The sequence below is a fragment of the Fusarium vanettenii genome, assembly GCF_000151355.1.
Source record: "Fusarium vanettenii 77-13-4 chromosome 13 genomic scaffold NECHAsca_77_chr13_6_0, whole genome shotgun sequence".
Classification (NCBI taxonomy): Eukaryota; Fungi; Ascomycota; class Sordariomycetes; order Hypocreales; family Nectriaceae; genus Fusarium; species Fusarium vanettenii.
This window is the reverse complement of record NW_003315812.1, coordinates 22,033-48,794: the sequence shown is the minus strand read 5'-3', so window position 1 is coordinate 48,794 and position 26,762 is coordinate 22,033. Positions and strand designations below refer to the sequence as shown.

At 43.7% G+C, this 26,762-nt stretch overlaps 8 protein-coding genes across 8 annotated transcripts; 3 read left to right on the top strand and 5 right to left on the bottom strand.

Moving 5' to 3' along the window:
- Positions 1 to 10,055: 10,055 nt before the first annotated feature.
- Positions 10,056 to 10,868, top strand: NECHADRAFT_64912 (uncharacterized protein). Its single transcript, XM_003040170.1, has 2 exons — positions 10,056 to 10,171; positions 10,220 to 10,868. The coding sequence occupies exons 1-2, from the start codon at positions 10,089 to 10,091 to the stop codon at positions 10,638 to 10,640; spliced, it is 504 nt and encodes a 167-aa protein (XP_003040216.1). The 5' UTR covers positions 10,056 to 10,088; the 3' UTR covers positions 10,641 to 10,868.
- Positions 10,869 to 10,977: 109 nt separating this feature from the next.
- On the bottom strand, positions 10,978 to 12,330 carry NECHADRAFT_55022 (uncharacterized protein; the record flags this gene model as incomplete). The annotated part of the gene is made up of 2 exons (XM_003040160.1): positions 10,978 to 11,877; positions 11,929 to 12,330. The coding sequence occupies 2 exons, from the start codon at positions 12,328 to 12,330 to the stop codon at positions 10,978 to 10,980; spliced, it is 1,302 nt and encodes a 433-aa protein (XP_003040206.1).
- A 399-nt stretch (positions 12,331 to 12,729) lies between these two features.
- On the bottom strand, positions 12,730 to 15,229 carry NECHADRAFT_55035 (uncharacterized protein; the record flags this gene model as incomplete). The annotated part of the gene is made up of 4 exons (XM_003040159.1): positions 12,730 to 13,621; positions 13,677 to 14,067; positions 14,117 to 14,638; positions 14,689 to 15,229. 4 exons carry the CDS (start codon positions 15,227 to 15,229, stop codon positions 12,730 to 12,732), a joined length of 2,346 nt encoding a protein of 781 aa, XP_003040205.1.
- Positions 15,230 to 15,783: 554 nt separating this feature from the next.
- Positions 15,784 to 16,818, top strand: NECHADRAFT_98088 (uncharacterized protein; the record flags this gene model as incomplete). The annotated part of the gene is made up of 4 exons (XM_003040169.1): positions 15,784 to 15,849; positions 15,903 to 16,061; positions 16,134 to 16,306; positions 16,359 to 16,818. 4 exons carry the CDS (start codon positions 15,784 to 15,786, stop codon positions 16,816 to 16,818), a joined length of 858 nt encoding a protein of 285 aa, XP_003040215.1.
- Positions 16,819 to 17,592: 774 nt separating this feature from the next.
- On the top strand, positions 17,593 to 19,354 carry NECHADRAFT_88337 (uncharacterized protein; the record flags this gene model as incomplete). Its single annotated transcript, XM_003040168.1, has 6 exons — positions 17,593 to 17,870; positions 17,923 to 18,150; positions 18,206 to 18,279; positions 18,326 to 18,448; positions 18,572 to 18,750; positions 18,806 to 19,354. The coding sequence occupies 6 exons, from the start codon at positions 17,593 to 17,595 to the stop codon at positions 19,352 to 19,354; spliced, it is 1,431 nt and encodes a 476-aa protein (XP_003040214.1).
- Positions 19,355 to 21,793: 2,439 nt separating this feature from the next.
- NECHADRAFT_55036 (uncharacterized protein) lies at positions 21,794 to 22,736 on the bottom strand (the record flags this gene model as incomplete). Its single annotated transcript, XM_003040158.1, has 2 exons — positions 21,794 to 22,367; positions 22,483 to 22,736. The coding sequence occupies 2 exons, from the start codon at positions 22,734 to 22,736 to the stop codon at positions 21,794 to 21,796; spliced, it is 828 nt and encodes a 275-aa protein (XP_003040204.1).
- Positions 22,737 to 23,572: 836 nt separating this feature from the next.
- Positions 23,573 to 25,077, bottom strand: NECHADRAFT_73192 (uncharacterized protein). The gene is made up of 2 exons (XM_003040157.1): positions 24,420 to 25,077; positions 23,573 to 24,369 (listed from the first exon to the last, which is right to left on the bottom strand). The coding sequence occupies exons 1-2, from the start codon at positions 24,799 to 24,801 to the stop codon at positions 23,708 to 23,710; spliced, it is 1,044 nt and encodes a 347-aa protein (XP_003040203.1). The 5' UTR covers positions 24,802 to 25,077; the 3' UTR covers positions 23,573 to 23,707.
- Positions 25,078 to 26,403: 1,326 nt separating this feature from the next.
- NECHADRAFT_55017 (uncharacterized protein) lies at positions 26,404 to 26,553 on the bottom strand (the record flags this gene model as incomplete). Its single annotated transcript, XM_003040156.1, has 1 exon — positions 26,404 to 26,553. A coding segment is annotated over one exon (150 nt), but the record flags the coding sequence as incomplete, so codon positions are not given.
- Positions 26,554 to 26,762: the final 209 nt, after the last annotated feature.

Genomic DNA, 26,762 nt, shown 5'->3' with positions numbered 1-26,762 from the left:
CTTTTTAAAGCTCGAAAAAGCGGTCTTTTTCTTACTTAATGAGAGCTTTAACTAAGTGAAGTTAATGGTATTATTCTTTCTCCTCGGCGGCGGCGAGCTTAGCCTTATATTATTCCTTGATATCTTTAAAGTTAATGCTTATAATAAATATATTATTAGGTTTAATGAATTTTCCGGGCTTTCTCTTACTTATGACTTTCTTGAGATATGATTCGAAGTTACTAATGAAGGTATTATGCTGCTTATCTATTAAAATCGATTCTAAGAGTACCTTTCTCGCCGACTAAAGCTTCTCATGGCTCGGCGAGCTTATAATGTCACTATATTTATCGAGTATGCGGCGAGGGAGTCTTTAGCTTATTAGAATCGTGTTTCCTTAGGCAAGAGGTTAGTATAGGCGGGCTTGACCGGCGTATGTAATTTAAGCTACTTCTTATAGATATATATAATCGCAGGCTTAGAAGTGATAGGATAGATACTGCTTTTCTTAAAGCCTCTTATAATATAAGTAGCTAAGAAGCCTTTGTAATAAAATTTATAGAAAGTAGCGGCAAAGGTAAGTTATATAAAGGCTAGGTTGCCCTCTCTTATTGACTAATAAAGAGCTTTTTAGTATATATTTTTTAGGAATTAAAAAACGCCTATATCGAGAGGTTAAAGGATATAAGTAGAATGCGGAGGTAAGGTGCAAAATACGATATTAAATATAATATAATAGTTAATGAAATAGAAGACTATATAACCGGTGAAGCTATTAATAATTAGAAGTTAATAAATTCTCTTATTATCCGGCCGAGAATTAGGCGGCTGCTTAAATATATTATAAGGCCTTCTATGACGAGAGGATATTTCCTAAGGGATAAACCAGTCGTATTGGTTTATATTAGCACTGGATTATGTTGCGTAGCCTTAAAGGTTAGTGTGATATTATATCTGGTAATATGCTTAAAGGTATTAAGTATAACTAAGTTATATTGATAGCTAAGGTAGCTATTATATAGGAAAGTGCATATAGGTGCGTATTATATACTAAGCTGGCTATGAAGGGATTATGGTTATCTTGGGATCGTCGTGATCCTTAGATTATAGTAATCCTAAGATTATAGTAATCTAACTTTAGTAGTGATCTTTCTCTAATTAGTGCTAATGCCTAGGTATAGGGCGGTTATATATATTGTAGAGGTTAGGTATATATTAGGTCGTGATATAATGTCTCCCCTTCTAAGGCCTTATCTATAAGGCTATTTAAGTAGCTATTTCTTATTCCCTTGCCTATGGGTGTAACTTAAACCTATAATTATTTCGGGATGTCGCGCTAATAAAATATCTAGCTATATTTCTAAATATCTAAATCGAAAATCCGAAGAATATTAATTTTTGGCCGCGAGTATCGAACTATCTCGTGAGTTTATAGATATACTATGTTTATATTATTTTAAGTACCGGAAGGAGTATTTAATGACGGAGGGTTCCTTATAGTATAGTAAGTATATGCGGCGGGGTCATTCTTATGACGGAACGTAGGTCGCGAATTCTCATAAGTCCTAGATTCCTTCTTTTAGGGTGGCCTTTCTTATTAATACGTGGGATAATATATCGCTTAATCTTATAAGAGAAAAAACTAGAGGAGGACGAGGAAAAGGCTAGTACTAACTTATTATAACTTCACGAGGAGTTAATAGAGTTATAAGTAAAGATAGCATTAGCCGTAGGTCGCCTATCGCGGTTGCGGAAAACTAAGAACTTAGTTAAGGAGCGTCGGGCTACTAAGTTCCAGCGGGGGATCTAAGGTCTTAAGGGTAAGGATTATCTAGCAGAGGAGCTAAGTCGTCGCGAAGAGTCTATCTAGGAAGAGCTATAGTCTCTGAACCCTAAAGGGTTTAACTAGGCTTCTCTTAGCCTAGGTGATTTTAATTTTAACCCCTTGCCTAGCTCTAGCAGTATTAATAAAAGTTCTTTAGAAGGCATTATACGCTAATAAGGTATTCTAGGGGTTCCTATATATTTTCTAAATCTAGGTAGTTCTTTTATTTAATAAAATATATTATTTTACCGTTAATCTTACTTATATCGAGGATAGCTTCTATAATATATTCTTCTAGTCTATTGACTTTTATATTAGGTTTATTATTTATTTTTACTTAGATAATATCTTATATTAATTCAAGTAATAAAATATAAAAGATTAGGTAGAGCTTAACCTTAGGTAATAAGTCTAATTCATAGTTATATTTTAAGATTTTCTATTTAACTTTATAGGGTCTAATATATTTATAGTTAAGTTTTTTATTTTATTATTTTATTTTAATATTTTTTATTATAAGATAGATTATATCTTCCTCCGAGAAGGTTAGTCCCTTAATTTATTTCTTATTAGCATAGTTTATTATTTTATTTCTAATAAACTTAAGTTCTATTTATATTTCTTTATATAGGTTACGTAATTAATCGCTAGTAAGGATTACTTTGGGGTTAATAATAGTATCTCGTGATTATTAATAAGCGTCTAGTATAAACCTAAAGTTAGCGTAGGCTAGTATAATCTTTATGCTTTTATTTATGGCTATGTTATAGGCTAGCTAAGTAGCTAGTAGCTTTTTAACCTAGTTGGTCTATTCGTAGTTAATATAGTATCGAAGGTATTATTCTAGTATCTAGTTTATACATTCTATCTATTTATTTATCTCTTTATAATATACTATAAAGAGTTTATAGTTAATTCCTAAATATCCTATTAGGCTTTATTAAAACTTAGATACAAATAGCAGTCCTCGATTAGTAATAATTTCGAGTAGTATACTATATATCTTAGCGATATGAAAATAGAAAAGATAAGTGAATTCTTTAGCTATTATTAATTCTCTATAGGGTATAAAATAGGAAAATTTTATGAGTCTATCTATAATAATAAGAATGCTATTATAGAAGTTCTTAGTAGCTGGTTTTTCCGATAGGGGTAGCTTTATGATAAAATCTATTATAATGGCTTCCTATGGTAGCTAAGGTACTGGTAGGGGTTATAGCTTACCGTATAATTTATGGCGTTATGCCTTAGTTTTTGCGTAAAGGTTATATTAGTTAATAATTATTATAATAATTTTCTTTATATTAGGAAAGGTATATATCATCTTAACTTATTCTAGGGTTTTATTAATTCCTTAGTGTCTATATAATTAGTAACTATATATTTCGCGTATAAGATTATATCGTAATTTATCTAGGACTTATTATTTATTTATTCTTTTATTGTCTGGAAGTTATTTATTATACTCTAGGATCTTTATGAGGAGTGGATTACCTTATTTTACTATATAAGTTGCGTCCGTTGCGTCTAGGTATCGCTATTACTTAATACATGCGATAATTCGCTATTATAAGTATCCTTTGGTTATAAAGTATAGTAGTTATTCCTTAGTTTAGATCTTTCTTATATCTAGGTTAGGTCTCTAGCTAATAGCATCTACTTAGCTATTCTTTAATCCCTTAATATGGATAATAATATAGTCGAATTCTGAGAGGTATTTAGCGTATCGTAGTTATTATCTATTGAGTTCTTAGGTTATCGTAAAGTAGGAAATATTTTTATGGTCTATATAGACCTTAATTTAATATTAGCTTCCTAGGAGGTAGTGTTTAAATTCCTTGAAAGCGTTGATAATTGCGAGGAATTCCTTGTCGTAGATGGGGTAATTAAGTTCTACTCTATATAGCTTATGGGAGTAGAATGCGATTAGGTATAGTTATCTTTTATCGTCTCATTATCTAATCTAGGCGCCTAGGGCGAAGTCCGAGGCATCTATTTCTAGTTTAATTTATCGAGATAGGTCGAATATCTTAAGTATTAGTTCGCTTAGGATAAGTTCTTTAATTTCGTTAAAGGCGTTTTTAGCTTTATCCCTAAATATAAAGATTTTATTTTTCTTCGTGAGTTCTATTAATAATATAGTGATTTTTCTAAATGCTTTGAGAAATTTATGGTAATAATTAATAAATCCAAGGAAGGCTTATACTTCCTTAATATTAGTTAGTTCTTTTTAATCCTTGATTACTAAGACCTTCTTAGGGTCTATTTATATCTCGTTATGAGAGATAATATATCCGAGGAATTTTACTTCCGAGGCGTGGAATTTACTTTTCTTAGGTTTTACTAATAAGTTAGCATTCTATAGTATTTATAGTACCTTATGGATATATTCTATATATTCTTCTTCTATTTTAGAGAAGATAAGGATATTATCTAGGTAATATATAACAAATATATCTAGATATTCTTATAGTATATTATTAATTATTCGTTAGAATATAATAGGTATATTAGTGAGTCTAAAGGGCATAATAAGGTATTTAAATAGTCTATATTTAGTATAAAAAGCGGTTTTTTATTTATATCCTTCCTTAATCCGAATAAGGTTATAGGCTCCTTTGAGGTTAAGTGCAGTGAAATATTTTATCCTAAAAAGTCAATCCTTTAACTCGCTAATAAGGGGTAGCGGTATATAATCCTTGACTATGATAGCGTTAAGTATTTAGAAATCGATATAAAGTCGGAGCTTACTATTTTTCTTTAGAATAAATATAATAGGGTATCTAATAGATAACTTGCTTTCCCTAATATATCCTTTCTATATTATATCTTTAATATATTCTTTTAATATTAGGAGTTATACTTTATTAAGTAGGTATAATTTGCTAAAGCTAGGTTACTTCCTATTAATAAACTTAATCTTAAGGTCATAGGATATATATTCTAGTAGACCTATTTTAAGTTCTTCCGCGAAGAGTTGTTTATAAACTTAGTACTTCTATGGTATATTCTTAAGTCGTTTCTCTTCTAGGCTATTTTTTTTTGGTTTCTTAAGGTCTTTCTTAAGCGTATAGAACTATTATATAATTCGTGCGATTATTCTTTATCGTTGTCGTTTCTATCTATTATAGTATTTATGTTTTATCCCTATAGGTAGAGAGGTATCTTATGTTTACCTCTTCTTAATTTCTCTATTATTAGTAAAAGTTTAAGATCTCTAATCTAAGTTATTATTTAATATAGAGGATATCTTAGTATCATAAGAGAGTATTTAGCTAGTTCTCTAGTCGAAATATAGGTTAAAGCGTTATAACTATAGGTACCTAAGTATAAGATCATAGCTCTAGTTTAGTATAATATCGAATAAGATTCTTTAGTTCTTTCCTTTAATAAAAACCTTAAGGTAATTAATCTCGTAGTTAATAACTTTATTATTGTAATCGAAAGGTATTCCTTTGAGGTTATATACCGTATAGGGCTTACGTTTATGCCTCTATAGTAGCTTAAGCTTATTCGCCGCCGCTAGGTTAAAGTAGTTTTACTTAGCTCTATTATTTACTAAAGCGTTTAATTATTATCCTTTGACTTATATTTTTAATTCTAGGTATCGTCGCCTATATCTTCTATCTATAGAGTAAAGGGCCTTCCGAGGTAGTCTATTCCCCTATTTATCTATCCGTTGCCTTATATCGGATAGGGTATTTAGTTTTTTGATTTATTGAGGGTATAGCTAAGGTGGTTATATTTATACTCGCTATTAGCGTATGCCTTATAGTCGTGGTCGTCTTGTTTGTATAGCTATTCCTGGTAGGCTTATTCTGCGATCTAGCCGTCGTCGGGGTAGTCGCTATAATTCCTTTCTTTTATGGGGTAGATCTTATCGAGGTCGCCGTTTCTGATGTAGTCGGTATAGTCTTATAGGATCTGGTCTGTTGGTCCTTGATTTTCTCTGAGGTGTGGTTAGATGTTTTAATATTATTCCTTATCTTTTTGTTTTCTTATGCGTGTGAGGAAATTAAATCCTTCTTTTACTATTTATTTAAATCTATTGTGTGTAGCTAGGATATATTTCCCGTGTCTTAGGTATATGTCTTTATTATAAAGTATTGCCTCTATACTAGGGTAGTTTCCCTCGGGGGTCTATCTTTCTTCCATTATAGTCTTCTATATAGTAATAGTGAATTATCATTTAAGGGTAATAGATCTATCTTTTCTTAGGATAAAGTAGATATTAGTTATATTAATCCCTTTATTCTATCTATAGATCTTATATTAGTGGGTTTTATAAGTAAGGTAGGGTTTATCATTAGGTCTTTATAGCTATATGGGAAAATAGTTATTCTCTTGCTTACTTTAGATATATGTACTATAGTAGTAGTCTTTATAAGAGATCTATAAGATTTCTTTATATCGGGGGTATATCAACCGGGTATATTTATCATCTTTTATATTATAGCGTAGTCCCTATTATGAGTTTATAGCTATCTCTTTATGATATACTCGGATAGGGATATCTTTTATATCTAAGTTGCTTTTTTCCTCTTATTTTATTAATCCAGGGGTTCTTAGTTCCCTTTAAATAGTTCTAAGGATTTATTCTTACTATTTCTTAATTTTATAGTCGTTTTATTCGTGCTTGCGTATTGCCTCATATAGGTCTTTATTATATTATGCTCTTATAATACCAATAGAGTTATATTAGTGGGAAATTTAGTATCCCTTTATTTCGTACTATAGGTATGGTTTATCGTTAGGCTAGTATAGTAAGGGAATTAGAAAATAGTCTTATTTTTATTTTTCTTTCTTATATTCTTTATATTAGTAGTATTAATATAATATCTATAAAATACTAGGGTATTCTTTATATATTAGGTAGGTTTATATATTATCTTACGCGTTAAATAATACTTCTAGGTATCGTAGGTCTTTAATTATCGTTTAATAATATACGCGGATATATATATCTTATATATCGGTAGTGTTTATATGTTCCCTTGCGGTCTAGATATATCATTCTCATAGCGAATTTTAGTATTAATTACTATATTTATTATAAAGTTAAGGGTAGTATTCCTCTTTCTATAGGATATTATCTATCCTAGGGTTCTATTAATTCTAAATCTAGGCTATTACTAGTTATCGCTAGGCTTTAGCTCCGGCGCCGTAGTTAGGATCTTAGTAGTATCGCTTAATTTGCCTTATTACTATAATAGTCTTAGTATTAGGGTCTTTATTAGGTTTACTAGTTAGTTCGGGTAGTAGTTCTTATTCTAACCTATCCGTGAGATAGAATTATCTCGCCTTTAGGGGTTTCATCGTAGTATATCATAGCTTTAGCTAAGGGTAGTTATTATATCTAAATTATTCCTTAGTGAGGTATACTTAGCCATGGGGTATAATAATTTCTCCTAGTTCTAGACCGGTATTATTATACTTAGTCTAGGCTATGCTAAGTATTTTAGTCGTTCGGAGAGCTATCTATAGTTTATTATTAGCTTATATAAATCTTACCTACTTTTTACCTTCGGGGAGTCGCTATTGCTATAGCTAATAGTAGCCTTCCTTGATATTATATTACTTCTTATAGTAGATTTTCTCGATATAGTTTATCTTATAGTAATATCGGTATTTAAGTCTATGGTAGTCGCGTTTCTTCTATTAAGTTACCCCGAGTTTTATAGGTCTTACATAGGTTCTATAGGATATATCGTTTTATTAGTATTGCCCTTAGTTAGCGTTAAACCGAGGTTTCTAATAGTTTTTTTTATCGTTGCGGGGGTTCTAGAGTTTCTTCTAAGAGAATTATTAGTTATTAATCTTAACTATTTGGCTGATATAATTAATAAGGTTATTAGGCCGGTCTTCTTTATAGAGTTTAGCCTATACCTCTTTCTTAAGTCTATTAAAGAAAAAGGATATTAGTAGTTCTTAGTCCTAGTTAAGCTTTAAGGCAAGCTAGAGGTACTTAGTGCTATATTTTAATATAGAGCGAGTTTATCGGAGTGCCTTAATTTCTTTTTTCGCCTAGGCCTTTTTATCTATTATTCTAAAAGCTTATTAGAGCGCGGCTTTAAAGGCTTTAAAGCTAGAGTAGAGGTTTATAGTCTATGGCGAGTATTTATTAAGTAATTTAATGAGGTATTTTTTTATAATAGGTTTAAACTAGGCCATAGCGTGCTTAGTGAGATGCCCTGCGGTATACTAAACCTTACTGGATGCCGTGGTAAACTATATAGGGTAATAGAGTATAAACGCGTATAGTTACGTGAGGAATATTAGTAACTTATATATAGTACCGTTAAACTTCTCTAGTTATTCTAGCTTTAGGATTTCTCTAATATCTTTGCCTTTTATAACAGTAATTACTATATTATTAATATTCTAGACGTTCTCGTAGTATTACTAGTTTTAGGCTTACTAAGTAGCGACTATGTGATTAATAAGTCCTCTGAGTTCTTTTATTTTAGTGGTTATAGTAGTGACCTAGGCATAGAGTTGCTTGACTTCTTCGTCGTTGCTATTTATTTCTTTATTGCTATTAGGGTTAGCTTGAGCTAGTGCGATAGGGGTAGGTGGGTGGTTGGTAGGTGGGACCTACTAGTAGTTATTACTAGGAGTAACCTGAGTAGCTATTGCGTTTAATATTGTTTAAGGTAATGCGAGTAATCTAATGAATAAGAGCTATTAATATGTAATGAGAGGATATTTCCTAAGGGATAAACCGGTCGTATTGGTTTATATTGGTATTAGATTATATTATGTAGCCTTAAAGGTTAGTGTGATATTATATCTGGTAATATGCTTAAAGGTATTGAGTGTAACTAAGTTATATTAATAGCTGAGGTAGCTATTATATAGGAAAGTGTATATAGGTGCGTATTATATACTAAGCTAGCTATAAAGGGATTATGGTTATCTTGGGATCGTTGTGATCCTTGGATCACGGTGATCTTAAGATCGTAGTGATCTAACTTTAGTAGTAATCCTTCTCTAATTAGTGCTAATGCCCGGGTGTGGGGCGGTTACGTGTGTTATAGAGGTTAGGTGCATATCAGGTCGTGACACCTTCTAGGCTCTCGTAACCACTTATCATAGCTAAATCATTCCTCTAGGGATAACCTGGTCTTCTATGCCTTAGCTAAAGCTTTCTAAGACTTAATATTAAAGTAATAAAACTATTCGAATGTAATAGCTTAATTGCTAAAATTGGTCTTTGACTTAGCAAAGCGTATACCGGGCATATAGTCGATCTCTGACTATAATTCTATAGGAAATGCCTTAAAAATGAGCTATGGTGGAATAGCGTCGCTAATAGTATTCCTTAATCCTAGAAGTGATATTATTTCGCGGTTATTAAGGTCGGAAACTTCTAGCCGTTAGGTACGAGTTATTCTTATAATTAGGACTTAAATTCGCTCGCAGAGGTAGCTAATATGGATACTATATTCGTCCTTATTCTATATCTCTAAAGGACCGATATTTAGCTCTTCTATAGTGGATTTAAGCTTATTAAAGAAAGTCTCGGTATTCTAGATATTATTATTCTTATATGACTTCCGTGCCTTATCTATGGCCTTAATATATGATGTTTTAAGTTCTTAATGACGCCTATAGAACTAGGAATATTAATTTTTATTAAAGGGATTATTAGGGAAGCCTCTGCTAAGTCGGAATTCCCTCGTAGCCTCCTTAACTTAAGCCCTTTTAGCTAGAAAGCCGGATTTCTTAAGCTAAATAATATATGCCACTAGGGTAGCCTCTTCCTTACGCGTGATAAGCGGTGGGCGGCCTATTTTGATAGCTAGCTTTGGTCTTATCGCTTTTTTAATCGCTGCCTTATTAACCCCGAGCTTCTTAGCTGTATCACGATAGGAGCCGGGTTGCTGTCTGCCGTTATTGGTGGTATTGCGGGTGGCACGTATGAAGCGCCTCTCGTTATTTTTGGCCGTATTGACGGCATTTTGGATCCGTAGATTAGCCGAGACTCGAGCCATAATGATCTTATATGTCTAAGTACTTAGATTGAACTGAAATGGCTGTTTTTTGGTGGGTTTTGAGGGTGTTTGAGTTTATGTGCGGTATTTTGAGGTGTCTGCGACTTTTGTGGCTGTCCGCGACTTTTGTGCCCAACTGAGGGGCGCGGAGCCTGCCCCGAAAGTTGGCTGGTGGGGCCTTCGCCAACGGGTATCGCAATGCTGAATGGGCCGACAAAGTGCATTCCCCCGGAATCACCATCTTTCTCCTTGTTTAGGCCTTCTTCCTTCTCACTAGCTCATTCGGCCATATGGTCGTCGCTGGACTGCCCAACGCCGATATTGCCGGTGCTGTTGTGAATCTTCTTTTCGTCATGATGTTTGCGTTTAATGGGTAAGTGCATAGTAACTCATCCTCACACACGAAGCTAACAAGGTGCAGTGTCCTTGCTGGACCAAAGCAACTCCCCGGCTTTTGGGTCTTCATGTATCCCGTCAACCCTTTCACGTACATCGTTGAAGGCTTCCTTGGGATGACCCTTGCCAGCGCCCCTGTTACTTGTGCCGACAATGAGATCCTCACTTTCCATGCCCCTAAGGGAAGCACTTGTGCCGAGGATATGTCCGACTATATCAACATGGCTGGTGGACAACTGGTCAATTCTAGTCAATACGATTCCGAATGTTCTTACTGCCCCATCGCCGACACAAATGCGTTCCTGGCCAGCATTAGCGTTGACAGGGCCCATAGGTGGAGGAACTCTGGCCTGTGGTGGGTGTACATTGTTTTCAACATCGTTGCTACCACAATTTTCTACTGGTTGGCTCATGTGCCTAAGAACTGCAAGATTAACAAGGAGTAGCTGGTAACCTAAGGTCTTGTCTTCTGTTCCTTTTGCCGTTTCATTTTACCTCTCCTAGTCATCTATCACAGCCATTGTCTTTCATTGATGGAACCATGACAAGACATACCTGGAGAAGGCCACATCCGCATCTTTAATATTTTGTCTTACATTCTTTGCTTTAGATATTTTCTCCATGCCTGATTGTCTAGACTAGTTTCCATTCTCTATAGAGTTACATTCTTGCGTACCTATATGCCTAAACACTTTCATTCTCGACTGCATTTGTATTCTTGGATAGATAATGGCTGTTCTTCAAGCTTGCATTCATGTTTAAGCTGGGTATACTCATGTCTTATCAAGCCATCTTTTTAAAGCTGTGCTTCTCAGCAAAAGCCCGAGAAGATGTTTCTGTGTAATAGATGACGCGCCCCTCAAAAAGCCTCCTAGCCGTCCGAGACACGGCACAACTAGCAATCTCCTCTTCACCTCTCCTGACTACTCTAACTGGGATAGTTCCCTTACTATGCTCAATTAAGACGGTTCTCACCTCATCATCCATCTCCCGGTCTCCTTTGATATTAGGTGGCGGTGTACGTTTCGGCGTAGGTGGCAAGGACTCGTCAATATCTACTAGAGCTGCCAGGTCTGCTGCAATGGTTCCTTTGACACTCACTGCAGCCCCCAAGCACACTGCACCCGTGAGTTGGAGGCTTGGGTGAGGGAGTCCCATGGAGTAAGACTGGACCCGAATGCCGGGCTTCTCGATGTCTTTGGCCGTGCGGCGCACAGGAGATCGAAGGAGCGCAATCTTGGGTGTGCCACGAGTTTGCGCTGCAATCTCGATGCTAGAGGCTAGGCCCATGGCCACAGCACCTTTAAGCCGAATTGACTCAACCAGCTGGTGTTGTGTTTCAGGAGAAGGGAGCGTCTTGAGAATGCCTGAGATGGAAGACGAGTCCACCAACACAAAGGGATTTGCCGCGTCTATGAGGGTCACTCGGACTCGAAACAGTTCGAGCTGGGGTACCAATGGACAAGACAAGATGTTGAGCCACTGTTGTTTTTGACCAGATGGAAACAGGCTCCCCGTCATGCTGCCGGCAGGATCGACAAAAGAGCACTTGACTTCGCTGCCGAACGACTTCACACCCGGGATCGTGTAGTTCCCATCTTCTTTGTATTGACCCGTCTCGTCAATCTCGATAGTCTCCACGATAATACGATTTGTGTTGGTGTTGAATATCCTGACATCGATCTAACGCGTCGTCAGGTAAAGATCATGGATTGAAACAAACGGGTTACATACCTCTGCCTGCCCTGGCTGCGGGACCACTAAACCTTCCTGGACCGCAAATGGGCCAACTCCAGAGCTCATATTGCCGCAGTTGCCGGAAAAATCGACAGATTCTCTTCCAACTGCGACCTGGACAAAGGTAAAGTCGACATCGGCGTCTGGCCGTAACGACGGGGACACGACGGCTACTTTGGACGTCGTGGATGTACCACCGCCGACACCATCAACCTGACGAGGGTCATTGTTGCGAGAGCCCAGAGCTGAGATCAGATGGGACGGCCATCCGACCTCTTTTTCGGGTAAGTGGCTCCGATGAAGGAAAAGGCCCTTTGAGGTCCCAGCACGCATCAGGACACATGGGAGACTGTGCCTGATGAGGTGCGACCCCTGTGAATGTTTTTCTTGGAGAGCCATATTGAATGCATCACATAAAGTCTCCACAAAGCATGCGTTCTGAAAGGTAGGTTGGTGAACAAGGGTAGAAAGAGCGTACAATTGTCGTTATCCCGTTAAGTACCATGGGAACATGTCGTGCGCCATATATAAGCCCATTCCCGGACATTCTAACCACCCCAATAGCGGCTACCGAAGAGACCCAACCCGGGATATGATGGAGAACATCTTCCTTCATTCTCCATAGAATCGAGGATGGTTAATTCAGGGGTGTAATCGCCAAGGAACTTGATCCATAACAACGGGAAGGCTAGAGGGGACGGGAACAACGGGAAGAGGCCGACCAGGGGTGACGGGAACACGGAAACAAGACGGGAATAGAGCGGGAGGAGAAAGGCGACGGACGGGAACGGGCCTCCTTCATCTGCCATTATACGGAAACTCCGCTGTAGATGACCCATTAAACCCAAAGAGCGGGTCTTCGAGAAATGCTATATCGTAGTTGGACGGCCAAATGGCGTGCTGCCATTGAGAACCTGTCCCAAGTCCTATCCCAGCCGCTCCCACGGCGAGATGATTCAATGTCGTGTTTCCGTCGGCCGTGGGAAGATTTGCCGGGCCCGACGCAAGCGCCGGATGTAGCCTCGGAGGTTGATTGAAGGTAGTCGTGAGGGGGTCAGGCAAGTTCAGGTCATTTTCCCGCAGAAAACTTTGGATGATGCCGTCGATGTCGATCCAGTCAGACCCTGGCGGCGAAGTACTCACACCAGCTGGCTTGGCTGGTGCTGTGCCTTGAGCCCGGGACAGGTAATCATTCTGCTGTACGTTGGTATTGCTGTGTGAGACTTCGTAATTGGGTTGCGCCTGGACTCGCTGCTGCGGTTCTCGTTGCCGTGCACTTGGCTCAACCTCAAGTGCATCCTGTGGTAACTCGTCCACCACAACTCCATACTTCTTCATCAGCCTATGTATAATCACGGCAGCCTTTTGCACAGCAGAGTTGGTTTCCTGGTTCTCCTTGAAGACAGCCAGACACGTCATCAGGTTGGCATAAGCCGTAGAGCCTGTCCCATTCTTTGCGGCGATGCGGCAGTGGATGGTGGCGGCCACGTATGTCGCATACGAGATCAGATACGGAGCACGACGCACTGAAAAGGCGCGATGGTATGCGCGGAGGAGACTGCAGATGCTAGAGGCCGCCGACGCACACTTCATGAGGGAGTCGACGGAGATGGAGCGGAATGTGTTGTACAGGTGGCCATCAGCCACAAAAGGGCGATGAAGCAGAATTACAAGGACGTTGTACATAGCACTATTAAGTGTTGTTAGGTTAGCATAATGATTGCGTTGACGTTCGGGAAGCTTACTGTAGACTCAAGACATGAGGCGGGGGCACCACTACGCTCACCGTATCAGCTTGAAGATGGTCGGGCAATGAAGTTTTCCATTCGTTCAGCTTGAGCTGAAGTTTCTCCAGCATGTTTGACAGCTCGGCCGGGCTCTGGGCAGTGGTTCTTTCCGTGTAAATGCAGCTCAGAATATCGCTCATGGCAATAGACAGTTTACAGAGGGATGTAAACGTCGAGACACTGTAGGCCGGCGAGCCGGGATAGTCGCCTGTCGTCGGAGTAGAGTATGCGAATGGCCGCCAGAACTCAAGTTCTTCGTAGGTGTCAAGGAACTTGATGGGGACCATGGCATCGGCCTCTTTCAAGGTCACAGGCCTGCCCTGGTAAAGGCTTTGGATCTTGTCCACGACTATGCTTGTGTTAGGATAATATTCAAGAATGAAGAAACATTGGCAGACCAAAGGCACCCCAGAAAACTCTTCGCCGAATCTCGAGATCCTCGTCAGAAAAAGGATGCGAGTTTGTCAAATCCACGTGCAAGCCGAGATCAATGAGCATGCGAAACGCCAACCCAGCATATAACCACGCCGCGCTCCTCTCATCACCCAGCGCAAATAAGGAGTTTGTCATGACCAGGAGGGCCTGGATAGTGGTAATGTGGCTCCGATCCAGAGAGCCCCCGAGCAACTCTCTTACCCTCTCGCGGTATTTCCAGCCTGCGGTACGGACGTCATTGGAGTCTTTCCGAACTTGGAGTCTGGGACTGAACTTGGAGGATCCGAAATAGATGGCGTTCAGAAGAAGTTTGGAAAAGTATGGACCGTCGCATGCCATGTCTCTCATGAAGGCAGGTCGGTAGGTGATGAGAAACGAGTGGTGTTGCCGATTCCAGTGCAGTGATAGCAGATGCATACCTAGGTCGGGATCAACACCGTCGAAGTCGAGCTTGCCCTGGCCGAGGTTGATCTCTTCTAGTTGGCCTGGAATTAAGATAAGCTTGAGATGCTGTTGCCACACCGCCATAACTCACGTTGTGTAGCAGCTTCGGCGATTAAACCACGCTCTACCCATTGATCAGGCATCCGTGGGTAAACATCTTGCCCAGCAGTACGCTCTTGAACATTATCCTCGAATAGAGCACTTGTACGACCGTGGTAGCTCGACTCGCCGTTTGCTAGCACAAGCACACGCGCGACGCCCGCGTCCATGGAGCGACTGGTAGAAGCTGTGGTATCCCATGGCCGACCGTCATTCACGCCTTCATCACCACTTCCCTGTTGATTACATTCAGTCGCTCTGTCAGGGGGCTCGGAACCATCTCCATTGCCGCCCGATGACGTGACTGGACTCGGTGGTCGGACCCGGTCAGTCGAGTTGGTGCGATGCCGGTTGCTGCGACGTTTCATGCGCTGATGTCGCTCCCGACCGGCTTCCTTGGCAACGTCGGGAACGGGCTCGTAGACACATTCCTTGTCATATGTTTGGCAATTGGCGCATGAGGGACGTTGGCCGTTGCACTTGATCTGCCAACAGACATCAGTAACGCCGCGGGAAGTTAGTTCCAGGTTCATATGAGGTCACCTTTCTCTTACGGCAGAATGTGCACGCCTCAACTGCCCGTCGGCGGGAACGGGAAGATGCCTGCGGGGCGAAAGAATTGTTGTCAGGCATTCCCAGGTGCTGATCTCAAGAAAACGTTAAGATAGAAGGGAAGAGTACTGGTACGAGCGGGCGGGAAGAGACGGGAGGTGTTGGGTCCCCATTATCCTTGGATCCTTCAATCCGTCATCCCCGGCGCTATATCCGCAATTGGTAAGGTTAGCCCTGAACCCCGATCGGTACCTTTTCGGTCTTCCCGTCTTCCCGTACAGTCATCCCGGCTCAATACATGCGCATACCCTAAAGGCTGAATGGAAATATGATATTCGACTTAGTTTCAGCTAGATACTATTAGATGACCCTAATAAAATTATTTCCTTACAATCTTCGATCCACTGCTCTTTACTTACCAATCTTCCCATCGGCTCCCGACAACAACATCATGGCTACAGTCGCAAAACTGGACGTGCGCTCAAGACCAGTAGTTGAAAAACAGCCGCCGCCATCAGCGAGATGTCAAAAACAAATGGTCACGCCTGGAGTTTCGCTGGCTGCAGGAGCTGTTTCAGGAGGCATAGAAGCCACTATCACAGTGAGTAAAAACCTACTTGCTGTGTCAACTACTTACAGGGACTATTTCTCCAGTATCCCTTTGAATTCGCCAAGACGTTGGCACAGCTCAGTGCCAGGCAAGCTGTCAGCGGCACGACCAGCATCTCTCGCTCTCCATTTGCCGAGATTTCCCAAGCTGTTCGCCATGGTGGTTTCGGGGCAATCTACACCGGCTGTTCGTCATTGATTGTCGTAAGTCACACCCACACTCTCTCCTCACTCCCAATTGTTACAGCCATCAGTTAGTCATCTCACCTTTCTCAGGGCACCGCATGCAAAGCCGGTGTACGCTTTCTTTCCTTTGACACTATAAAGAACCAACTCGTCGACTCCAACGGCAAGCTCTCGCCCGGGTACGCTATCCTCGCCGGTATGATTGCGGGAGCTGTTGAGAGTGTCACTGTCGTAACGCCAACCGAGCGCATCAAGACCGCTCTGTAAGTCACTAGTCTATGGTTTCTTTGGGATTCACTAACGGAGTCTTTGCAGGATTGACGACGCGAGATCTCCCAACCGACGGCTCAACAACGGTTTCCATGCTTTACGCGTCATTGTCGCTGAACGAGGTATCCGTGAACTCTATCGCGGTCTCTTATCTACCACGGTCAAGCAATCAGCCACCTCAGGCGTACGCATGGGATCTTATAATATCATCAAGCAACTTGTGCCGTCAGATAAAAAAGGACCTGTAGTTACTTTTGGGATCGGTGCTACGGCCGGGGTCATTACAGTCTACGCGACTCAGCCGTTTGACACGATCAAAACAAGAACTCAGGGTACTAAAGGTGCTACAACAGTAGAAGCATTCCGGCAGGTTCTTCGCGATGGCGGCATCAGGGGGTTCTGGAGCGGTAGTTCCATGAGACTGGGGAGATTGATTCTCAGTGGCGGCATTGTATTCACGGCATATGAGAACGTGGCGTCATTGCTTATGGGCCTGAAGCGATAACCTCGAGGCCTTCTGTAAAATGGTAGTTATAGTATTATAGACAATATGGAGTGTCTTTACTTATTCCTCAGGTAACTCTTTGAGTCAAGATGAGGAGTGTGCAAAGTCGAGTCCCGCTACCAGTCCCCAGCCACTTGACTCGTGGCCAATGCCGGACACCACACCAGCAGCCTGGTTCTTTAGTCTAACCTTACCCCAGCTACCCTATCAATTGACGTCTTTACCCCTCATTTCCCTGGATGCGATCCAGATCCCTGCTGCGCCCACATTCCCGGTGTCCAATCTGATTCCGGGGGCAGGTCACAAGTACTGGACGAGGAGAAACGCCGTATTTCCCCTCCTTTTCTAGGCTTCAACTTGTAGCGGATACCCCCGACTTCTCCCATCCCTCCTAACCGATGAGCGGGACCGGCTTCGGCGACGTGCTTGGCCATGGTCGGGAGCCCTCGTTCCCGCGGGAGCGAGACTTGGCTGCCATCCCAGCCACTCCGCAAAGATCGTCTGACCAGCTAAACCCAGGTTTCCGGGGTCTCCGCATCTTGGCCACGAGCTAGGCCGCAGGCTGGTGCTGTTTAGAGCTCGCACCATTGGCGAAGAGAGGATAATGTCGGGAAACATTATCAACCGGCCAAGACTTGCCAGGATGGATCTCTAGTATATAAACTCTGACCGGCCCTTCCCGGTCCGAATACTCCACAGGACTTGACAGTCACACTGAGACCTGGTCAGCTACTTCTCAAGCTTCAATCTCGAGACACAAACTCGTCGACCAGCATGTCTGACCGGAATACATCCGACCAACCCAATGGTGGCAGGGCATCAGTCTCCAATACCGACCATCGAGATGATCTTTCCGACGAGAAAGTCCAGGTTGCGCAATGCGTCGAGAACGCTGTCCCTGGCGATGGCCCTATCGCCCCTCTGGACATACAAGCCCGGTTTGAGCTCCTCCGCCACCTCTCGTCCAACGAGATGGAAGTCCTCAACAAACGCGTTCGCAGCAAGATCGACTGGCATATGATGCCTTGCGTCACCCTCATGTTTCTGATGAAGTGAGCATGGCCTCTTGGAATTGAGCCCAAGGGTGTTTACTAACGCGCTTAGTTACCTGGATCGCATCAACGTGTCCAATGCTCGACTTGCAGGCCTTCAGAAGGACCTGAACATGACCGACACGGTTTGGAATGCTGGAATATCAACCTTTTATGTGGGATATCTTGTTGGGCAGTTGCCTGGAAACCTCCTAATGGCTAAGACGAACCCGCGACTGTTCCTCCCGACTATTATGCTCATGTGGAGTGCAGGCACAATTTGTATGCCTGCAATGGCAAAGTACGCGACTTGACTGGCATCTTTCGAATGTTTCAAATGACTGACTGGTAATCAGTGGCGCAGGGTTTTGCGTAGTGCGTTTCTTCATCGGGTTGACTGAGGCACCCTTCTTCCCGGGTCTCACGCTGAGTAAGTTAACCCTCCTAAGTTTCATGGAAAATGGCTGACTTGACAGTGACCTCATCCTGGTATACCAAAGAAGAAAGCCCGCTGCGAATGGCTATCTGGCATGCGGGAAACACAATCTCGAATATCATATCGGGCTTTCTGGCTGCCGGCATTCTCGAGCATATGGACGGTATTGCAGGGTTGCACGCATGGTAGTGGTTCTTCCTAATTGAGGGTATCGTTTCGATCCTGGTCGCCTTGGGTTCGTACATATTTCTACCTTCTTGGCCTCACGACACGCGCTTTTTCACAGATGAGGAGCGGGAAATGGCCCAGTATCGAATCCTCGTCTCCAACGGTGGCATTGATGAGGGTGTTGGCGGGACATGGGACGGCGTCAAGGATGCTGTCAAGGATCCTTTTACCTGGTTCTTTTGCCTCATGCATTTTGCACTCGTCACTGCGCAAAGCTTCAAGGACTTTTTGCCTTCGGTGAGTCGTAGCATATTCTTGCAACACCCAAGGTTTACTGACAGAATTATGTTAGATTATGAATACCTTTGGGTTCAACAAGATGACGACCTACCTCATCCAAGCTCCGCCATACGCCATCGCTTACATCGCAACCTGCGCCATCGCCTGGTCCTGCGGACATTTTATGGAATCTACTTGGCATGTAATTGTTCCCATCATCTTCGCTGCCGGTGGATGCGGTATTCTCATCGGCACCATCAATGTGGCGGCGCGGTACATCGGCATCATTCTCCTCGTAGTTGGTACCTACAACGGTCTCAACTTGCAACTCTCGTGGGAGACGACAGTGGTGCCCGCCCCACGAGCTAAGAAGGCAGCTCTTATTGCAATTGCCAACTGCATCAGTCAAGTCAGCCACTGGTTTAGCCCTTACTTCTATCCAACGAGCCAGGAGCCGTTTTACCGCCTGGCCGGTGGACTATTGCTCCTGGGGTGCGCATTGACTGTTGTGTCGGCGCTGCTGGTGAGGTGGAGGGCAAAGAAGCTGAATAGGAAGCTGGATGAACTTGAGGGTTGGTCGGAAAACTCTGGCGTCGAACGTGGATGGAGGTACAAGTATTGAAAGGCTGCTGACGGTTAATCGAAACACCAATCGCTATATCACTTGGAGATCTGTATTTATGTTGTGGCTTGCCTAGCACAACAATAGCATCAACAGGATGCTAAGGCGAAAACAACGCATGGGCTTACATATGTTGAGATAGTATGTTACGAATTATGAAGCATGGCGCTATTCTACCTTCATATTCCACCTAGAAACGGTGATAAGAGACGCGGGCTTATTGATAAAATAGCTATCATGGTTTAGTTTCGCTGCGAGGAATGCGGCGTATCAAGCAGAACCAGCCCCGCCAGGTGAAATTCCGTTTTAAAAGAATCGGATCAATTGAACGCGTCATTTAACTTAAAGACCATTACTATGGCGAGGACCGGATAGAGAGGGGCTTTGTTCCGGCTCTTTGATTACGTATGGCAAGGTAAGATTTACCTGTTGCGCGCCAAGGGGGCTCGAGAGCAAGACAGGGATGCCTTAGCCTCCTTTATTATGGCACTACCGGGGTACGAAAGGAGAGAACATCCCGACCCGGCTCTTCCATTCTTTAGGCCATTTAGCCATACCTCACCGTTTTCTTACTTCATGCATATTATACAGTAAATTCTACCTCTCTCACAATGAACCACTAAAAAGACCAGATATATTATTAATATAAAGTATCCCCTCAATTGTCGAAAGGCTCCCGCCAGGTCACTCCAGGGATGTCTGCCCAATTAAAATGCAAGAATGAAAGGTACATTATTCCCTACCTAAATTAGCCCATGATAGATGTCCTAACAATATTTTGAGTTACAAATCGCGACATCACACTGCTCACACCCCCAAATTGATTGATGCCTCTTCTTATTATTGCTGACCGGCGCCAAAGGCTTCCTTGAGCTTCTTGACCTTGGCTGCCCAACCCGGTGGCCCTAACAAGCAACGCAATTATCTTTTTTCCCCCTTCGGATAAGTTTATGCTGTGCCATAGGCGTAAATTCGTCTCTGGTCCGAAACTTCTGCTTTGACTAACTTTCCTTATGGAATGCTTTAAATAGCTCGTTATAAATGCGCCGGCGCTACTCCTTTTGGCTCGTATATCGCTTCTAGGTAGGCTGCCCGTGGCGTTGCAGAAGAAAATTATTCATAAGGACCACATTAAGCAGGAAGGTCTAAGTAAGAGCTTGCCAAGCGCCGCGGCGAATAGGGTGATCATAGCCCTGATATGCCCTTATCTGGTCTCCTTGATCGATATGATTTATCTCATCGTTATAAGTAGTAGCTACTGTAGGGATTGATATTAGCTTAATTGATTGAGAACTCATAGATGACTTTGAAATGATTTGTTTGACGATTTTGGCCAGAATGGTTAATGATGCATCTTTAGGTTCCCCTCATGTACCTGTCATGTGATAGGGGTCATGTGGGCTAAGGTACTTTCGGGAGCCTTTCGACAATTGAGGGGATAGGCGGTGCGGGCGGCGATTAAGTTCACTATAGACACGAGGAGACTTGATGCAAACTAGATGACTTACTAACTAATAGCATTTAACGGCCAAGACCTGGCGATACTAACACTAAATAGCTTCAAGCTGGCAGACCATGCTTCAGCTGCTAAAGATAGGATGCTGAACACTTGGAGAAATTGGCCTTCAAGCAGGCCTGTCACACAGAGTCAAGCGAGGCGAGACCAACCATCAGATGAGGAAGAATGTGGGGCTTCTGGGAGACGCGAACCAAAACTGTACACAGCCTAACACACCTGGCCCCAATGAGGTTAGTCCTCCCGGGCGTAATAAATTTCATTAAATTCATTCATTCATTCATCCAAACAAGCCAAACTTTTGCTTGTAGCCACAGTGTCCGTACGCAGTTAGTTATATTCCGCTAGGTGGACAAACCCCAAGTTCGGCGACAGACCCTCCGTAAGGCTTGTCACCTAATTGCTATGAGGTTGTTGATTTCGGCGGAACCATCATTTCGGTCATGGTTACAGGCTGTTGCCGTAACTGCCTTGGGTCTCACTGCACGCCTTGGAGCGTAGTCGTCAATTAAACGGAATATCCTTTCGGGACTGCCTTCACCACTGTCGCCAAGTGGATACAAACAAACAGGCAAAAATTAGGTTGCTGCTCAATACAGCGCTGTCAAAAAATAATATTGATTGATATCTTGAGCCAGACTGGCAGACCGCAGGTTTTCTATTCTCATCCGAAAAGGAGGCAATGGCTACCCAGATCCGTTCAGTACGCGCGCTCACGAAGATTCAGCACCTCCCTATCCTACATACTTTTCAGACAAATAACTTAGGACGTACTATATTTCCAACCTTACATCGAGATATGGTCTTGGTTTTCCGCGTCTTCACCCTCGTGATTCCACTCCACTTGGCCGGCAAAGCCCCAAGCCACCCGTGGGTGGCTGTGGCCGAACCACACTCGCCAACAACAGTCACAACGTCGGACTTCAAGTGTAAAGTAGAGGCAAATCCTTTCCCAAGTTGAGCTCCATATCGCCAAGCGACTGATTGTTCGTCAAAGACAATGCTTTGCCCAAGAGCTGCGACACGATTGGATCAGCCATCCGCCTGTTGAAGGAGGCGGCATCTTGCAACAGATTTTCCAATGGAGGACGCGCCGCGAGGTTGATTGACTCCTTGGCCGCCGCTAGCGCTGCTAGAGGGTATAGGCTCAAGCGCGAGGTGAGCTCGTCAATGTAGGCATACATCTCACTCGATGTATCGAAAGCTTTGTTAATCCAGCCGATTCTCTCCGCGTCTTGTGCGTTGATGTCCTTGCCGCTTAGGATATACTCCATTGCCAGGCCTCGGCCGATAAGTCCAGGAAGATGCTGGCTTCCTCCTCCTCCCGGAATGAGGCCAGTGGCCACCTCTATCTGTCCGAGGAGCGTTTCGTACTTGGTAGCGAAGCGCATGTCGAGCCCCATCAGCAGTTCGTTCCCTGCTCCGCGGGCTCTCCCGTCAACTGCGCCGATGGTCACCTGCGGCAGGTTCGAGATGTTGTACATGAGTTCTACAAAGCTATCCGCGACAGTTTCTGGTTCACGCGTTAGATCTGTCTTGAGAGCGATCGGGCTTTCCGAAGCATTGCTTACCAATTCCGGGCGTCAGAAGGTCCAAATGGGCACAGAAGAACCCTGGAACGTCGCTCTTGAAAATGACGACCTTGGTTTCATTGTCGGACTGAAGCCTCTGTACAATGTCGGCCAACCCAGTCTGAAAATCCGGGTTCCAGAGATTGATCGGCGATGTCGGGTTGTGGAGAGTGATTTCGAGGACACTCGCGTTCTGGGAAGTCTTTAGACCTCGGTATTCTGGGAGATCTAGAGCGAGCGTTGTCGAAACAAGGAGGCTGGCCAGGGCTGGGGTCCGAAGCCACGCAGGATACATATTGCCGAACGAATGAGTAGGAAGACTGAGTGAAGAAGGAATGCGTGGTGATGCGAATGAAAACATCAAGTGTCAAGCGGACATCACCTCTGATCTTATACACAGTACGCCCGCTGAAAAAAAGGAATCTTCCTGTACATCCATGCGAATCCCCTACGCAGCTCGCACTCTTCGTGAAAGAGATTAAGATTACAAATGCGCATAGTGCTTAGCCATCGACAGGCGCGGAGTTAAGAAGTTAGATGATCTTGGAAAAGTGCCGGACTAGCTGCAAGCCGACCTGTAGTCATCGGGATAACCATCTCGCCGGCATATACGACCGTAGGCAGGTCCCACATACGTCTGTCCGGGAGGACCCTGAATACTTTGACACATTAAGGTTCATGCCGTCATACCTCAAGGGTCGTCGAAATTGGATTCAGGCCCGAAATGAAACGGAGGCACAATGTACTTTTCGGCACTTGTGAGAAACAGAGCCCACGCTTCCCGCACCGCCAAGTCTAGGATCTAACACACTTGTCCAACATGACGTATCGATAACGCCACGATTCAAAGCCTGTTATTCAGGCCCTGGGATTGATATTGGCCCAACCATACGAATGCAAGTCCATACAAGATTTGGCCCCACAGGCAGTATGGTCCGGTCGACATGTGCTTTCAGCATATTCAGCAGTAGGGATATATGTAGGGAGAGCGCTACATTCGGCGAGCCGAAGTCCAGAGCGCCGTACGTTTATCGTATACGCATCTTCTACGTTCTAACTCGAAGGTGGCAATTCTCCGTAGGTAGATGGGAGATGTATCGTTAAGTAAGATACATTACAGACCTAACAACTGGACGCAAACGCAGATTATTCCTAAGCAACTTGAAGAGATGAGAATTGACACAGTGCACGCGGAAACAACCTCCCAGCCTCACAACCGCCGTATCTCCCGCGCCCCACCTCCCGCAAAACAAACCCCTGAAAAACTTACGCGCCCTTCGCATTCTTCAGCCATGACTTGTAATGTTCCTGAACCGCTTCCTCAGCCGAACGGTACGCCATTCCCAGCTCCTTAATACTCTTGCTGTTATCGACTTTGAATCCAATTCCCATGTTCGCGTCTGACCATTTCTTTGATATGCCGATGAACGGCCCCGCGGCGTAGACCATCAGCTTCGGGAGATTCCAACAAGGCAGCACCTTGGGGTTCTGATGGATCGGCCGGACGAGGTTCGCCATCTCCAACAGGCTGATAGTGTGGTCACCGGAGATGATGTATCTCCCCTTTGTAGCCGTGTTCGCCCCGACCTTGACATGCGCCTCGGCCACATCCCTGACGTCGACCAACGGCCAGGAAAGATCGGCACAGCCCATCCGATTTTCGCCGCGGTACATGGCTTCGAGCATGAAGAGACTACCGGAGACGGATTCGGAAGTCATGGACGGACCGAGGACCATACCCGGGTTGATGACCACCAGGGACCAGCGGTTCTGGAGGCTGTGTATCTCCCACGCCTCCCGCTCGGCAACCGTCTTGGAATACGCATACGGAGCATAGCTGACGCTGCTGGTCTCGTTCCAACAGGACTCGGAGAGGGTCTGATCTTTCACCTTGAGGACGTCTGCGTTGTCGCCATACGTGGCAGCAACTGGAGGGGATCAGACAACAACTGGCACGCAGGAATAGGGAATCGCCTACCGGAAGACGTGAGAACAACACGTTTGACACTTTCCACGTCGTTGGCAGACTGGAGAACGTTCTTTGTGCCTTGAAGCGCAGGCTCGACGCACTCCTTCAATCCGTCCTTGATCTGCTGCGGCACCAGGAACGGCGAGGCGATGTGGTATACAACCTCACAACCCTCCATGGCCTGGCGGAAAGACCCATGCTCCATGAGGTCGGCTTCGAACAATTTGAGCTTGGTCGAGTATTTGGCCTGAAGGTCCAGTAGCGGCTTGCACTTGGTGGTGTTTTCCAAGTTGCGGACCGTGGTGTTGACATGGTGGCCGCGTTCGAGAAGCAGCTTTACCACGTAGAGGCCGATGAAGCCTGTGCCGCCAGTGACGAGCGATTTGGACATGTTTCTAGTATGGGTAACGTAGAAGATGAGAAGAACGTTAAGTTAGACTGCGAGGCTGTTCGGTTTGGCGACAACAGGAAAATAGCTCGGCTGGACACAGTCCAGGGGCATGGGAGATGTGCTCTTTAACAGCAACAGGGCTATCACGATGCCAGACACGCTCTGCTTGATCATTCGGAGAGGCCCAGATCCGATCCATAATCGTCTCCTTGATGACTACTGAAGCGCCACCTGATTTAACGTCCTTGAGCAGAGGAAAATGCCATTACGCCGAAGAATGGGCCCCGATTGCGTCCCATGGCTGCCGGTTTTAGTTCGACCGCAAGGGTGGAGACTTTGGCTGCATTGACTAAATATTGAGCCGATTACTGATGTGCACCAGCGTTTATCGTCTCATCGGACCAAAGTTACTCCTAGCGACCGCCGATCGGGTTCTCCCGAGTTTATCAGCGTCTAAAGAGGAGTGGATGGTGCTTCTTCCACAGCCGGCCCACCTTATCAGTAAAAATCCTCTCCTGCTATTTACGAGCTGGACTTGACATACCTATGGAGTTTAATGAGTCCTGAATTCGCATCAATCATCAGCTACGGACTAGAAGGCACGCCACACCAGACCCTGAAGCAGGAACATGGTCTCGCTAGCTCTGTAGTGTCGATGCAAGCACTTTGTGGATAGAAGAAGTAGTAGAAGTTAATAATACATGGCTTACACCGACAAATATGCTAGTCTATCTAAAGTACCAAGTACAGGGGAAAACCAGCATGCGTGGCCCTTGACAAAAAAGACCTGCAATCTATTGTCACTTTGCAGTTTGTGATACATTCCTACAACGAGCTTAGCCTCACCGCTAAGTGCCAACTGCCGTGTGTGCCACCATGACCTGCCCAACAACTCTCTTTCCTCCTCCTCAATCTTCCACTCATCGATTAGCCCCACCGCCAGTCGATACATGTATAGCGGGCCCTGTCCTCATCAACCAGGGCACGATTGCCTTAGGCCTCTTTCTGTCACTAATGCTGGTTCTTGAAACCAGCCGGGCCCAGTAGGGCCGAGGCGAGACGAGCTCACTCCGCTGGAAGTCCCGGGCAGAACACAGCTATGTGGCTGGTCGCCACCCTGGTTTGGCCACACCGCTACATGTTCGATGAGTGACTTTGATGCCGCACAGCGGTCCTGACTATGTGCCTGGGCTTCTTGTAGGCTGTTGCTTGTTCTAGCACCTAACACTGTTCCAACTAGCCATCATCTCCGCTTTTGGGCTTCCTGGCTTGCCCAGGTGAGGAAGGCCATCTCGCAGCTCTCGAGTCCCATGGGCGACCTTGGCCGAGGAGGTATAACGGTTATATATTCAACGAGAATGTTGCTGGATCCGGTGAGGAGGGTTTCATGACTCGTTCGAGTTTGCTTGCATCAGATGCCTCCACAAAACGTCGACATCCTCGTTGGGAGTGGAAGCATGCTATTATGAAGACGACGGCTGACACTTGCGGCGTTAATACTCCGCGGTTGGTGGAAGTGGACTCAGGGAGTAATCAATTTCTACTAGTCTACTTCCTATACCATATTCGACTAGTCTTTATGCGTTATATCTTCTTCTATAACTAGAAAATACTATATATTAACGCCTTAGATATTAAGGGATAACTTAGTATATAGATATCCACGGGTATAATCTTATTATAGCCCCTTATAATAGAGTAGCTATAATAATAATATCCTCCGCTATTTATATAGCTACCTATAGAGATAATCTATCGCGGCTTAGGTATCTAATTATAGACCTATTATAATATAAGAGCTATCTTATTTATAAGGGTATCGGCGATAATTATAATATCGAAGTAGTAAGGAGAGGCATAAAAGATAATATTAAGATAATCTTAATTATAGCGAGGGGTAGAGAGGTATATTATTTTAATAGTATAATAAGTAAGACTAAAGGTTATAGGCTAGAAAGAAC

Coding starts and splice junctions, on each gene's coding strand:
- NECHADRAFT_73192 (XM_003040157.1), bottom strand. CDS start 24,801: ATGTCCAAATCGCTCGTCACTGGCGGCACAGGCTTCATCGGCCTCTAC. Junction 24,370..24,419: donor TGTTGTTCTCACGTCTTCCG/GTAGGCGATTCC, acceptor GATCCCCTCCAG/TTGCTGCCACGTATGGCGAC.
- NECHADRAFT_64912 (XM_003040170.1), top strand. CDS start 10,089: ATGGTCGTCGCTGGACTGCCCAACGCCGATATTGCCGGTGCTGTTGTG. Junction 10,172..10,219: donor ATGATGTTTGCGTTTAATGG/GTAAGTGCATAG, acceptor AACAAGGTGCAG/TGTCCTTGCTGGACCAAAGC.